A 15,127-nucleotide genomic window follows, 5' to 3' on the forward strand; every position below is an offset into this window, starting at 1 on the left:
CTTTATTGCGTAAATTTCAATTGTTGTCCATGGTCATTTCGCCCACAATGGCGATGCCGTATATTCCGTAACGGATATTAAAATATATAAAAAACAGGAAATTAGTTAATACAACAGAATACCAACAGTGAAAACGTCATCGTAATGCATTCCCATTGAAGAATTTAACTACAACAAATATTTAAGGGTTTTGACACAAGATTTTCCTTTTTTTAAATAAAATTAAAAGTATTTAAATGTTTTTAAATATGATTGACATTCAGTTATGGCATATTTCAATCAGGTAGAAGTGTACTTACTATTGTTAAAGGGGAAGTGAATGGGGGGTATTTAATGTTATGTTCAGTGCAACTGATCATATTAACCGGTTATGGCACCGATGAGTGTGAATATCCGTATGAACGCATCGGCAACCATTATAAAAGATGGCGTCATATTTTATCTTAAAATCCATAAACTCCGTATTGGTTAAAGACATGAACCAGTATACTAATTATAACTTAAAATCGGTTTTAAAACGTGTACTTTATTCCATAATGAATTTTTTTACAATTATGACCGCCATTTTTCAAGATGGCCGCGGATTTCAGAAATCATTCTCAGTTCGTGTCTACTACTTATGTGTACCGTCCATTCAAAATTTCACCTTCGTAAGTCTAGCGGTTTGGGCTGAGAGTTGATTATCAGTCAGATAGTAAGAACTTTTACTTAGAATGATATATCATAAACTTATGATAATTAGTTTTAACCATTAATTCAATTCAATTCAGTTGCGTATTCCGACTTTTACGCTTGTTACTGAAATTTAGAACGGCCAATTGGGTACATAAAACATGTAACATAAAGGCGTGTATCTTTCGCAATCAAAAAGAGCTCGGGGTTCCATTGTATTCGACGAATTGGTTAGTGGGCTATTGGTTTTAGAATTTGCAATTCATTCATTATTTCTAATCCGTATCGAGATGTTTGTATTTGCTTCTTTTCTATTCGTTCGTTCCACTAGCAATATCACTAATTCCTTTTATTGTAACGAAATACGTGTGCCCGATTTATAATTGCTCAAACCAAGCATTATTTCATTAATTTTATATGAAAAATATTACCCCTTTTCTATAAATGTTTAAATATAATAGCAGCGTAGACTTCTTGCTTAGTTTTTTAATTAATAGCTTAAACTTAATATACTGTTTTGTTCGTAGTTGCGAAATAAAAAGTAATAAATGTCCAATTTGAACGGTGTCAACCAAAATTATATTATAAAATCGTGGGTGAAATATTATATTGTGAAATACACATTCTCACTGATCGCTGTATCTCGAAAACATCTTGACCTACGATCCTGAAACTAAGTTGAATCATGAGAAACCATTAAGTTAATGATTAATATGGCTAGCTATAAGCACGTGCAATTTGCTATTCCATATATTTTCTTGCCAAACAATAATTATTCAAAGTAATTTGTCTTGAATCAATTTTCAAATTAAAATGATCCTGTCTCTAATTTCGAAGAATTTTCTGCGTAAAATAATTTTTATATTCGAATCTACGCGATTATTCGTTATTAAACCGATGTTTTTCAGATTTCATGTTCAGATAATCCGTAGTCTTCAGTTTAGCAGGCGCCTAATCCCATTTAATCTTGATTTATGAGGTCCAATTATTTTCCAACTAACCCAGAACTATTTCATGATTTTATCAAGTTTGCTTAAATGCATCTTTGGAAAAAGCTGTTACGTCCGTGAACATTGTGTAACGTGTAGTGACGTCATAGCGGATATCTACATCTTCCTTCTACAAAATAAACTTAGAAGTTAATTACACGAAGTATTCATATTTCATGAAAGGAATAAACAACAATATGTGAGACTTCTTTCAAGGGAAGTTTATTCTATGCACTTTGTAACTCTATAGCTTAGAACTTCATTAATTTGAGGGGTAGGTTCAAAGCTGGGGACTTCGTTAATTTCAGGGGGTAGGTTCTAAGCTTGGGACTTCGTTAATTTCGGGAGTAGGTTCTAAGCTTAGAACTTCGTTAATTTCAGGGGTTAGGTTCTAAGCTTGGGACTTCGTTAATTTCGGGGGTTAGGTTCTAAGCTTGGGACTTCGTTAATTTCGGGAGTATAGGTTCTAAGCTTGGAACTTTGTTTATTTTGGGTTGTTTCTTAATTTCGGCTTGGTTTAAGTTTAGAACTTCGTTAATTTGGGTTAGGTTGTGTTTGGTAAGGTTCAATTTGGGTAGATTAGATCCAATGGAGGTCAGGTTGCCGTTTTCTAATCGTTACTTCTGTCATCTATGCCTTTGGTTACAAATTACTCTAAACACCACATGTAATGTACTTCTTCTAAACCATAATAATTTACCTACAAGTGGAAACAGTATCGCAGCAGGGAGCGCCCTCTGTTATTATAAAACCGTGTCAGATTAGCGATATATTCTAATAGCCGAAGGGAAATTCCTGTGTCTATATAGTAGTACCGACCTTGAATATTTTAAAAGGGGGATAACGACTTTATTTCGGGGAAAAACTGCCAAACTGGTAGTATTTTTTTTTTTTTTTTTTTTTAAGCCCTGAATGGCTGGCTCAAGCTACCCTCTTCTCTCCATTCGTTCTTCGGTCGGGTGTTCCCCTTACTTTAACTAGCTCGGGTCTTCTATACTTCATACAGCGTTATCGAAGAGGTTTTAAAAACTTTTTAAAAATAACGACTCTAGTATCGTAAAACACTAGGTTTATACAACAAGTTTTTTTTTTTTTGGAAGAAGACGCCTGCCGGTAGTTTACGAATTCCTCCGAGCTATGAAGGAACCCAAGCACTGACTTCTTTTTAAACTGGCTAATGGGTCAACAACCTTACTGTTATTATTGCTAGTGTGTAGCCAAGTTAATGTGTAGGCCTTCGTTGAAATTATATGGCTATGTTATGATATATGGGGTAAACAACGCGGTGCATGCGTAACGTGTTAATAATAAGTGTGATACCCGATGAAGTACGGTGATGAACGTGTGTTAACGAGGATTTCCACCAATCAGAAGGCCTTTCACAATAGTCGGTGGTGAAATAGCGTGTGGTGTTTGACCACCTTAAAAGCAAATATTACTGGGGCAGGTAGCCTTCTTGGGTGCGAGTTGACCAGTCTCCCACGTCTAGTGAACTCGGGCTTCTTCAGGCGTTGCCTTTGGCGATAGGGAAATAAACTAACCCCGATATTATTATTATTATTATCTTAATTTATAAGGAAATTTCACATTACGGCAATGGGAAGTACATACTTATTGCTACGATGTTGCCTTTTCTTAAACTGAAGACTCAAACGATGTCGAAGATGTGAATGCATATAGTGTTTAGACCAGTCTCGATGCCACACATTTTTTTCAGTTAAATTCAGGGAAAACTCGTTAAAATTTTTAGTTTTTAGTAAAATTCAGGGAAGACTCGAGGGAATTTGTAATATTTTGTAAAATTCATGTAAAACTCAGGGAAATTTACGAGGTTTAAGTAAGTTTGCTCTGAAGGTGTTGTTTCAACTAAAGCAACTGTTGCAGTTATTAGTTGTTCCTTCACCTGGAAATTTCAGGAAAATGTATAAGAAAAAGTCTGGAAATGTCATCGAAATTTGTTTTCCAAAAGTTATAATTGCTACAAAATTTCGAATGTAAAAAAGAAAAAATACTGAAACACGCCACGTATTTAACATTATTAGAATAATTAATTGAACGAGCTTCAAAAACGTTTAACATGGATTGAAAAATGGAAAATTGATAATTGCTACGAAATTCCCACACTACAAAAAAGAAACTTTTCACTAAACGCAGCTAACAAAATTGAAGTTTTGTGGACAGTCCATTAAAATAGCAAAGCGTTCCAACTTCCATAACGTTAATTTTCAGCTTAATAGCTTTAGATCTTAGATATCGTCTTGTCAATTTTTCCTTCTTTTAGGGTAGTACATTCATTATGAATGAAACAAAGGATGATATTGAAAAGGCACAGATTCTGATGATGGGGAGACCGCACGGCGGCACGCGCCTGGGGCATAAACAGGGATGGGGAAGGCCGAAATGAATTCTTAAGGGATGATTTCAAAGTGGCACGTTGTCCTACATCGTATAAATACATAATGGGAAGTTCTATTTTGATGGTGGCTCGAGCCCTAATTTTATCGGTGGCATTTCATTTTTTTTCCGACACTTCTTTAACCCCTTTCTCATTTCAATCCAGTTTTCTCGGAAAATCTATCAGCATCGCCTGGAAAATTTCATCTTTAATAATAATATTGTCCGTTCGTGTGGTAATCCTCAATTCTCGATATAATTTATTGCTTTCAAAGCCTAGTTCCTACATAATAGAGCCCTACAGTAAAATTACTCCTTTTTCCTTTCTCAATAACGAGAGATTGGATACTTGGTAATGTACTAAGTTGCATCGAGAAACTTTGCGTTTATCTACCATACAGCAGGGAATACATTGAATTTGTCTACTTGGAATCTTAATCACACAGACTTCATACTAATATCTGATTGAAGGTAAGAGGAGCGGTTTAAACCTTTGTTAAACTGCCTGCTCCTACTTCCTTCTGCTATTCACCCTAGGTTTAATTGTTTAGTCGTTTACACAACGCAAATATAACTTGTTATCATTCGGGTTCGGCGCGAAGAGAGAGTTTTCAGTTGGAGGAGGAGCTGAGTCTCGTGGCGTAATTTACGCTGCCATATTGGTGGGTTTAAAGCAGGAATGAAGCTGAGACCACCCAATATGGCTAGCAGAACAGCGGTAAGACTTGAGAGGGTGTGATGTACTATTATCCCATCTGAAAGCTCTCTATAGGTTGACAGCTACGTCAAAGTCCATGTTGAAATCTATGCTACTCTAAGGGACAACTATAGTACCGCTTTGTGAATTTTTACCCAGAGCTGTTGTTTTTACGACTATAAACCGTTTGTAGAAGATCATAACGTTGCTACGCTTATTTCCCTCTGGAAAATTTGATTCCTCAAATGTCCGACTCTTCGGACCATCTCCATTTTGTTACTTAGTACCGTAATAAACCAGAACAACCGGATTCCTTTTTTATTCGCGAAAAATGAAAAATATAATTTTTTTGTCAGATGAAGATTAGATCCTAATTTTAAAATTATAGAATCACACGTTGAATGGTTAAGTAGGTAACGAGGGACTTAAACTTTCAAATATAAATTAACTAGTGTAAGAAAAATCGGCAACCATAGCGTCTTGAAGGTAATTTTAGCCAAGAATGTAAACGATTTAGATTTAGTCCTCTTACTGCGAAAAAGTATACCTAAACAATATAAGATCATTTTCTTCACGTGTAGTGTGTAGTCTATTAAACCACGTTGAATAGACCATTTCGATGTGGCTAAGAACATAAGTTTATAAGATATGTTCCATAAGTATGACTCTTAATATACTTCATAATGCTAGAGACTTACAGCTCGGGCTAGTTAAAGAACGACGCGAGAATTGACAAGACTCGGTTTTGCAGTCCATCTTCCTAATTAGTCTGTACTAAGCCTTTGACAGAGCCTCACCATTACAAAAATATATGACGTTTCACCTACGTCACTTCATAACCAGTGACAAACTTATGGAACATATCTTATGATCTTATGCTAAGAGGGAAACACACAGGGGTAAAACTAGCCTTTCATCTTGCTTTTTGGCACCTGCGCTGTAGTTGTTTTGTATCTTGAAAGTGCGCAGAGACGGCATGTATCAACCCCATTGTGTGTCCAAGTACTGAGGGTTGTCTACCCCATTTTACATGGAAAAGGTCTATTACGGGCACTTTATACATAGGCTAGGTGGTGCTTTAAACAGCACGAAGTTAAGTAACGGGAAATTGAATTAAAACTGGACTACGAAGTAAAATAGACAAATTTTTACTGTCTCTGGCAGCCTAGTAGACTTAGATTAGATATCTCTTAGGCTCCGATTTACTCATATTTAAAATCTGACTGAAATTGAAATACCAACATGTAAGTAGGACGATTGGGCGAAGACGTCTAAATAGGAAAGTGCCCTAAAAATATTTCGTACGATATTTGGTGGGGTTTTTTTTCCCCACCAAGGGTGGACGCGGTATTCTCTTGATATTTAATGGGATTATCAGATTTTAATCAAGAATAAGCTAGAAGCGTTTGGTAAATAACCCGAAAAAATCCCGGCTAAAATAGAATGAAGACGCAAATGTTTACATTTTATACTCAACTAGTTTCTGAAAACAAGTTTTATTTTTATATTTATTTTTAATTCAAGAAGTTTTTTATTTATTTGAATCCAGTTCAGTACAGGATTACGGGCGGTTTTAGAATACATTGAATTGAAAATAATGACATTCGTAATATCATTCAATTCTATTTTGAAATTTGTTTATTTAAAGTAGATGTTTACAATTGGTTTAAGGTGAAGTCCAAGAATTTGAGGCGGTAACTTAAGTTTCGTTATTTAACAAATGCTACTAATGTTAATGTTCGATTAATTGCATATATTAATTTATTTCAATTAGTTAAACATGGTACGTGGGAAGACTCGGAAAAGTCAAGGAATTTATAAATAAGTGTGAATTGTTAATTAAAAAAGCGTGGATTTTTTAAATTAGCTTTACCAAATTAAAGATTTAAAACATATCACCATTTTACTCGATAAATTAAGGAGTTGCTACAGTACCTGAAAATTATGGAAAACCTGTGGGAGTAAGGGATTTTGTAAATGTCGAGAAAAACTCAGTGAATTTTAAAACTGTTATCAATTAAAGTATGGAATTTGTTTTTTTTTTGGTAATTGTTATATTTTCGTACTAGTAGTATTAAGTAATATTTTATTAATTAAAAACAATATGGTAACGTTTCTACTATTAAATTGGAAAAGGTTTTCCGGGAAAATTATACTTTAGACGGTTAGGGAAAACCCTGAAAAGTCAGAAACATTTTAAATGAAAAATCAGTGGAAATTTTCAATGGATAGATTTCACTTAAAGATCTACAGAATATTTCCGCCCCCTCTCTCAGCTTAAACTTCGTTTTAGCAAGTTAGAGTACTGATTCAAACTGAACTGCTGGCCTTTCTCTCTGCAATCTTTTGATTCAACGACAAAAACCCCTTTAGTGGAAGCTATTTACAACAAATTCAGTGTTTTTGCCTCTAAGAACCTAGAATAGAATAGGTATATATTTCTTATGTTAAGACGTTTCATAGATGTTACATAAAAGACAAGCGCTCGAATAATTAGCATTATCACGTCCCGAAAGGCAATTAACCTAGCTTTAATTTTTGTAAATTCTTCTAACAATGGTGTAAATTCATATTTAAAAAAAAAGATCTTTTAAGTATATGTTTGGTCTGCTTGAGTAGACTGGGTTCCCATTAACCTTCAAACGAAGCTTGTTTAATTCTTTTGTATTCTAGTGTGTAATTTATGTCAAAGTCACTTAGCTCCGGTCATCCGCGAACCCATCATCTTGCACGCAACTATTTAACCCGTTGACTTAACCCAATAATCAAATATTTACCATCTAAGGAGTTGCTCGCCGGGAAACTGTTTTACCCGGTCTGCTGGAGATCCTCTACTTTGTCACGAATGCACCTGCAGTTTTTCAAAAAAATTATTGCGTTGTATTTAAATCTTCTCATTGAAAAAAGTGTTCCACTTGTCATGAAACCTTCATGAAATACAGAAAACCAATTTACGGATATTATGTAGTGATTGTACCTGATTCTTCCGCACAGGATTGCTACAGGGGAATTTTAACTCACAATTTCACATTTGTTTGGTAATTTTCCTATACTAATACATTTGTGAGTTCATGTTGTTAGTAATTTTTAGTCACAACATTCGGACTTCTCTGCAAATGAAATGAAAAATTTATCATGGAAAATTATTTTATTAGTTAGGGAAAACCAGGGATTGATTTAATTTTAGAAGTAGGAATGGAGAACGGTTAATATTTACTAAAGTCCGACTCATAGCCCAGTATAGAGGCCCTCCCTCCAGCACGTAACGAAAATTTTTAAATCATCTTATTGGCTCATTTAAATTACGTTATGATGACGTTGCTGACGGGACGGCGAAAAATATATAATTCCTTTTTACCTTTGTCGCTATGACCCGCCTCTTCTTTCATACCCCTCCGTCCCGAGGAAGGGGGTCCGGCACTTTGACGGGCGACCAGATTACTCTGTTCTCCATTCCTACTTCTAAAATTAAATCTATCCCTGGAAAACTTATTAGTAATATCATTTGATTGAATTCAATTTTAAATAGAGACAAAATAATTATTAACGTCTAAATTATTGCTTTTAATTTTTTATAGTAAAAACGTAGCCATTTTCAAATTTTCCGTAAGCAAGTATATAAAATTTAGAAAGTTTTCAATATCTGGGACTTCAGTCGAGTGATTAGCTTCACACATAATGTTTATTTTCTTGGTCTTAAACTTTTTATAATACATTCTAAAGCATGCGTTAAAATATTCACCCCCGACTAAATAATTTGAAAAAGTAAAATCTATGATGGGGTTTCTTTATTATAAGATTATATTTGAGCTCTTTATGGAATTTACATAGTAGTTGTTAAGAAGGTGGGAAAACTTGTATTGTTTGTTTGACTTCCGCGTTTTTAAATTTAGTCAGGAATAATGGTGACTACGTGCTGGGTCTTTCGAGCGGAAAAATAAGGATATCAATGTCCGACTTCTAAGAAAAGTCAAATTTAACACGATTTCAAAGGACATGGCTGACAACAAGAGTAAATACAAGTTGAACTGAAAACAGCAAGGAACTTGTTAAATCACATCGGATGTGTCAACAGTCCTTACTAAGAGTTTTCCTCGAATAGAACGCGAGATGTCGCCTTTCCTAGTTGAAATACGTCAGAGGCACGTGACCAAGAAAAGGCGTGGTTTGAAGAATCTTAGCACTTCAGGGATTGACGGGTCAATCATGTTAAAACTTTTTGTTTTATGGACTCGTTGTCACGTGGTGCCTGTGACGTATTTCAAATTTTACCCAGCCGCCACTGAATTCTTTCATTCTGTTTTTAATAATAATGAAAAAAAAATAAACCAATCCATTCTTAATTTATTGAAACGTGTTAAATTCAGATCTAGATTTTGATTCGACATTTATTTTCTTAAGGGTTGTTCTCCTACACCTTCCAAAACATTGAAATGACACCGGATTATCAGTGTTCATATTTTTCATGCTAGCAAGTTGCTTGTGAAGGAATTTTTAGTGTTTCTAGCGCCATTGAGAATTTTTGAAATACCATGAGATTTAAAGATATTGCGATTCTTATACTTTATTATTATCATTAAAATACAATTGCTATAAAACATATTTTTTATTTACAGATCAAATGTGTGGGAAATTTACTAGATAAATTTTAAACCGCAACAATCGTTGAATGGGTAACTCTCAGGGAGTCCATCTTCGGCCCACCAGCCCTTTCGCCTCTTCTGGAGAAAGTCGGGGATTCGGAGCCCGAAAACAACTTAAGGAAAGGAGAAGATGGAGTGGCGGAGCAACCAAATTCGCCAGCCCGGAAAACAGAGTCCTTCCACCGCCCATAGCCGGACAAAGACTGCGAATTACTGACAATGGGCACATTCTACAAAACGGCGGAACCATCAGTGGTAGGAAATTGGCGTTATTGGCGCAGCAGAGAGAACGGCGGAACGAAAGTTTCGAAGACGAGGATTACAACCCTGATCTAAATGAAAGTGGCGACACAACCTCGGGACCCGACACGCCGGGATCCAGCAGTCAAATGCTTTTCGGACATAGAAAGTCGCATAGTGATCCGGACATCGTTCATAGTATGATACGGTAAGGAGAAACGATTACAGGGGTCTGTAGAAGCAACACAGTGTGAAACTTCGAGTATGGGTGGGTTAGACCTTCGAGTCATGGTCAAGATAAAATCAAAAAAGGGTTATGAGACAAGCATGAATGTGTATTCCCAATTTGTCCCAAAAAGCTGGCCACTAAATGTATGGTACACCAGAGGATGTCACATGGCTATAGATTGAGTTGGATGTAGCTATGTCACTTGGGAAAAAGAAACTAGGAATGATAGGTCCATTTATTTATGTAGTTAATTAATGTAGCTGTCAACTTATTTTGCAGAAATGACATCGGGAGTGAGAACGAACGCAACCTGTCCAAAAGCATAATCGCCGTTAGCCCCAGTAAAGCCAAAATCAAATCAAGAAAGAAAAGTCGAGCCCCGGAACCACCCCTTTCCAATACCTTACCGAGAGACTTTGATAAGCTACCCGCGTTTAGCCATTACCGCAAATCAGGCAGAGGAAATGGGCCAACTGAGGCGTCAGCACCTTCAAAATCTAAAAGCCCGGCACCCCCACCACCACCTCCACCCAACGGACCTTACCCATCTGACCAGCCCGCCTCATATGAAAAAAATAAGAAGAATCCGTCCAAATGGAAAATGACCAGGAGTTCCACCGATCTCCCAGGTCAGGAGAAACACGAAGAACCTATCATGAGTTCGCCACCAAAGCCCTTCCTGGGACGTATGGATTTACACAGAAAGAGTTACGGCGATTTACAGACAAAGGCCGGACCTCTAGCCACCGTATTCAATAGCCGCAATTCGTACAATCAAAAATTAGCGGAACATATAAAGAAGAAACCTGACGATTCTTCGGCCAAAGATAAAAAGCCAAATCTGAACAAATCTTTCCAAGAAGAAATCATGGCCGCCGTCAAGAAAAAGTCTGGGTTTTCTGAACGTAACTTGTGCGTCGCACCCAAAGTCGAACCGGCTGTCACTTCGCATACTATGTTTCCGGGTAATGCCAGGTCTGATCAGGTGAAGGCTGCTTGGACTGAAGAGATGCGTAAACGGCACGAAGAAAACCACTCGGAACCCGACTATGACGATGAGGTTGAAGAACCAATTACATTTTCCTTGAACGAAAGTCGTTCATACATTGCGAAGAATAAACAGTACGAGCCAATTTGGACAAACGATGAACCCAAACCAGTGGAATCACGATCAAAATCGCCCTCAAGATTTGTTCGAAATGAACCAGCTAGGACTAGCGAACTCGACATCAGATTAGCTCCCAAGTCTGATTTTTTGCGCAGTAAAACGGAAATGGAAGAAAATAACTTAAAAACCGCAGTAGGACTAACGGAGAAGGAGCTGAAACGCCATTTGGAACAACAGAAAGATCCAACGCTTATTAAAAGTAGAGAAAACGGAAAATGGATAATGAAGAACACAGAGGAAAAGTTGAAATCCCCCAAAAATGTTCATCAGGGATTGTGGGCCAATAATAAACAGTCCGCTTTAGAACACCGTCCCAGTTTGGCTAAGGAAATTTACTTGGAACAAGAACAGCAGAAACGTTCCCGAAATTTGAATCAAATCGAAAATAATTTGTACACGGAAAAAGTTGCCAAGAATGTGCGTAATAAGCGAAACTCGTCCGATTCTGAATCGGAATATTCGTCATCAAGCGAATCAATGAAGGATGACAACGAAATCGGCGCCCTGATGAGGCCAACCCTTCCTAGAAAGAATTTGCAAATACCGCAGTTTTCCCCGACACAAGCGTGGAAAAATTTGGTTATAGAACAGCCAGCACCTTCGTATTTTTCGGACCTAAGTAGCGATGAATGTGAAGTTGTAGAAGATAAGATTCGTCACTTTCAAATGCCCGTCGCTCCAAGACGATCGACGATTGAAAGAGGTACTGATTCCGGAATATCACCGGATGCCGGTAGTCCCTTGCCAAATAACGATCGAAGGGAAATACCTTTACACCAAGAAACTCGTAAACCGGGAGTAGGACGTACTGCATCGCCACAAACACCGATCAATTACCTAACCAGTAACTGGATACCGCAGCAAGACTTGATGGACGATTCAGATTTGGGTAGCGTCGATCATTTCCAGCAAAGTGGTACGAATAAGAATCAACATTACTGGACAGACACGTCTCCGGACAGTGGAAGTCCCACGAAACAGTCGTTTCCGTACGGGATATTCTCTGGTCGACAACCGACTGAAGTTGATGGTGCTTACCAACTTAAAATTAAACCAGTTGATAACCAGAAGGCCGAGAAGAAGAAGAAAAAGGGTAGTAACGGTGGACAACATTTCAACAGTTTAAGAAGTTTGAAAAAGGTTTTAGGATTAAAATTGAAGGTCGCTGAGGAACCTTCAGGTTTGGACACTAACTGGTCGTTAAGTCGTAGCACTCCCGCCATAAATAGTAGTAATGAACCTGAAAAGATGATTGTTATCAGACACTCTCCGTCGGAAAATATGCTCAATTCACGGGGCAACGAACGCCTCATTCCGCCGGTGGAGGTCAAAGACTACAATATGACCCAGAACCTTACTAATGGCAACGAACCGGTTTTACGCGTGGTTAAACCTCAAATCGAACTGATTAAAGAGAATAAAATCACCAAGATGAAGAAAAAGAATAAGTTCGCGTACCAGAACACGATGCGAAGAGAGGAGAAGAAGAAGGTGGAAGAGAAATTGAATCAGGAAATCGCCCAGAGAGAGTTGCAACGGGAAAAAGAAATACAGTGGATGAATAAAGTTGAGGAAGAATTCCGAAAAAGACGTGATAGGGAGAAAATCAATATCCGTTATCAATTAAAGATGTTGAACGACGAGGACCCGTCTTTCGAATGGGACGGAGTGGACATTGGCGAGCGAGAGTCCAGGTCATTACCATACATTCCCTTGCACTCTCCACATTCAGCACAAGCACAAGTCATTAATTCCTCTCCTCCCATTCAAAAACAGGTGAAAAATGACGAAACATTCGATATCAACGAAAGTGCCGAGTTTCCAATGTCATCTTCAACAACGGCTAGCTCACCCGATATACCGCAATGGCCCCAATCCACCGGTATGAGCAAATGGCTCCGTAAGAAAAAATCGCAAAAGCCAACGCGACATAACCCTGCCGCGAACGCTCCCAGACCGGAACCGGAAGGTGGACGGTCTTCCGGAGATGAATATCGATCATTGGAAGCCACCGTTAAGAATGACAACTTTAACAACAACAATAGTGTGAGCGTTCAACGAAATAGTAACAACGTAAAAAGCCAAAATATGAGAGGTAGTAGTTATAATGAAGGACATTCGGTTGACAGCGATTGTTTGGAGAGCTTTATACAAAGCGTCGATAAGCAAGTGAAGAGCAAAGAAAGCTCTCAGTACCACCACCAACATCGGGTTAGAAACGTTGCCAAATTTATAGATAATAATAATCATCACCTCGAGAAAGTGCCAAAAGATACGATAAATCCCGATATTTCGCGTCGTGAACTCGCGAATAGACTTAAAACAAAACAATCGACGAATGTTCCAACACAATTAGAAGATCCGGATGGTGTTTTTGCAAGAGGACATCCGCATCGTAGTGGCGGAAGGGCCAAGATACCCCCGCTCAAACTGGCCACGGAGAATTCAAATTGTGGCCAAGAGGCTTATAATCCCAAGAAAGTTCCGTATGGCTCAATTCCTTACGATATGGTTCTTTCAGTGCAATCTAGGAGGAATGATACTAGGTATTTCTAACTATAAGCTCAAGTGTAAGACAACGATGTTTCATATTTATTTGGTCATTGTAATTTAGTGGACCAAGACATACTTCGCAAAAGGAGTTAAGGAAAGCTCTAGAATCGAGGTGACAAAACAAAGGTCAGTGTAGGTCAACATGACAGCCGAGGATTGGCTTATGAAAAATACGCAACCTGCATGTTGTTCTGATGAATTTTTGTTGGTTTTAATGGCAAATCTAATAATTTAACAAAATACCTGTCTATTTTATTTTTGATTTAGCTCGTCAACCGCAATATATGCCAATATATTTTATACCCTTCTGGACCTCAGCAAAGTATTATTATAAGAAATCTTTATGTCTACATGTATAGAGAACTATTCGTATTTTTCAGATGAGGGATTTGTATTACTAAAATATAACCAATAAATGAATATAAAATGTTTCTTTACTTATTCAGAGTACTACATATACCTTCCATTCATTTATTTTTATTAGTCCATAATCCTTTACAAGCTGCACTTTAGCAGAGTTTTTAAATGTCGCGCCTTTCCGACAACCAATTTTGGCGCCAGTAAATATCAAACATATAGCTTCTTCATGGTGCAGAGGCCAGCTAGCTATATCAAACGATTTGCGTGAGCAAGTGAGCCGTGGTAGTTGACACTTGACAGCTTCAGACATGGTTTAGTTTTGACAGAAGCAATTTCTAAAAGCGATTAAACGTTTTAATTATCAATTGAGAAATCACTAAAATGGCCGGAACCATTTTAGAGAATTTAAGTGGTAAAAAACTAGCTGTTGCAATTAGTCCATAATCATTTACAAGCTGCACTTTAGCAGAGTTTTTAAATTTCGCGCCTTTCCGGCAACCAATTTTGGCGCCAATAAATATCAAACGTGTATAGCTTCTTCATGGTGCAGAGGCCAACGATTTGCGTGAGCGAGTGAGCCGTGGTAGTTGACACTTGACAGCTTCAGACATGGTTTAGTTTTGACAGAAGCAAGTTGGAAAAGCGATTAAAAGTTTTAATTATCAATTGAGAAATTTATTAAAATGGCCGGAACCATTTTAGAGAATTTAAGTGGTAAAAAACTAGCTGTTGCAATTAGTCCATAATCATTTACAAGCTGCACTTTAGCAGAGTTTTTAAATTTCGCGCCCTTCCGACAACCAATTTTGGCGCCAATAAATATCAAATGTCTAGCTTCTTCATGGTGCAGAGGCCAGCCAGCGCCGGCAGACTATTTGTGTGAGCAAGTGAGCCGTGGTATTTTACACTTGACAGCGACAGCTTCAGACATGGTTCAGTTTTGACAGAAGCGAGTTGGAAAAGCGATTAAAAGTTTTAATTATCAATTGAGAAATTTATTAAAATGGCTGGAACCATTTTAGAGAATTTAAGTGGTAAAAAACTAGCTGTTGCAATTAGTCCATAGTCATTTACAAGCTGCACTTTAGCAGAGTTTTTAAATTTCGCGCCTTTCCGACAACCAATTTTGGCGCCAATAAATATCAAACGTGTATAGCTTCTTCATGGTGCAGAGGCCAACGA

The 15,127-nt window shown here is 37.5% G+C and overlaps 1 protein-coding gene across 2 annotated transcripts in view; it reads left to right on the forward strand.

Moving 5' to 3' along the window:
• LOC149709119 (uncharacterized) overlaps positions 1 to 14,026 on the forward strand; it is a 47,981-nt gene extending 33,955 nt beyond the window's left edge. The window contains exons 3-6 of one of the 2 annotated variants that reach the window (XM_089864543.1): positions 9,369 to 9,843; positions 10,144 to 13,578; positions 13,647 to 13,711; positions 13,853 to 14,026. In XM_089864543.1, the coding sequence (XP_089720669.1) occupies positions 9,422 to 9,843; positions 10,144 to 13,578; positions 13,647 to 13,701 (3,912 nt within the window). In that variant the 5' untranslated portion in view covers positions 9,369 to 9,421 and the 3' untranslated portion in view covers positions 13,702 to 13,711; positions 13,853 to 14,026. Of the gene's footprint in view, positions 1 to 9,368; positions 9,844 to 10,143; positions 13,579 to 13,646; positions 13,712 to 13,852 lie in introns of those variants that run through there. The other variant, XM_089864544.1, reaches the window with a different exon arrangement.
• The last annotated feature ends 1,101 nt before the right edge of the window (positions 14,027 to 15,127 follow it).

Source organism: Phalangium opilio, unplaced genomic scaffold (assembly GCF_054372755.1).
Source record: "Phalangium opilio isolate 3A_F unplaced genomic scaffold, DU_Popi_V2 ptg000013l_1, whole genome shotgun sequence".
Classification (NCBI taxonomy): domain Eukaryota; kingdom Metazoa; phylum Arthropoda; class Arachnida; order Opiliones; family Phalangiidae; genus Phalangium; species Phalangium opilio.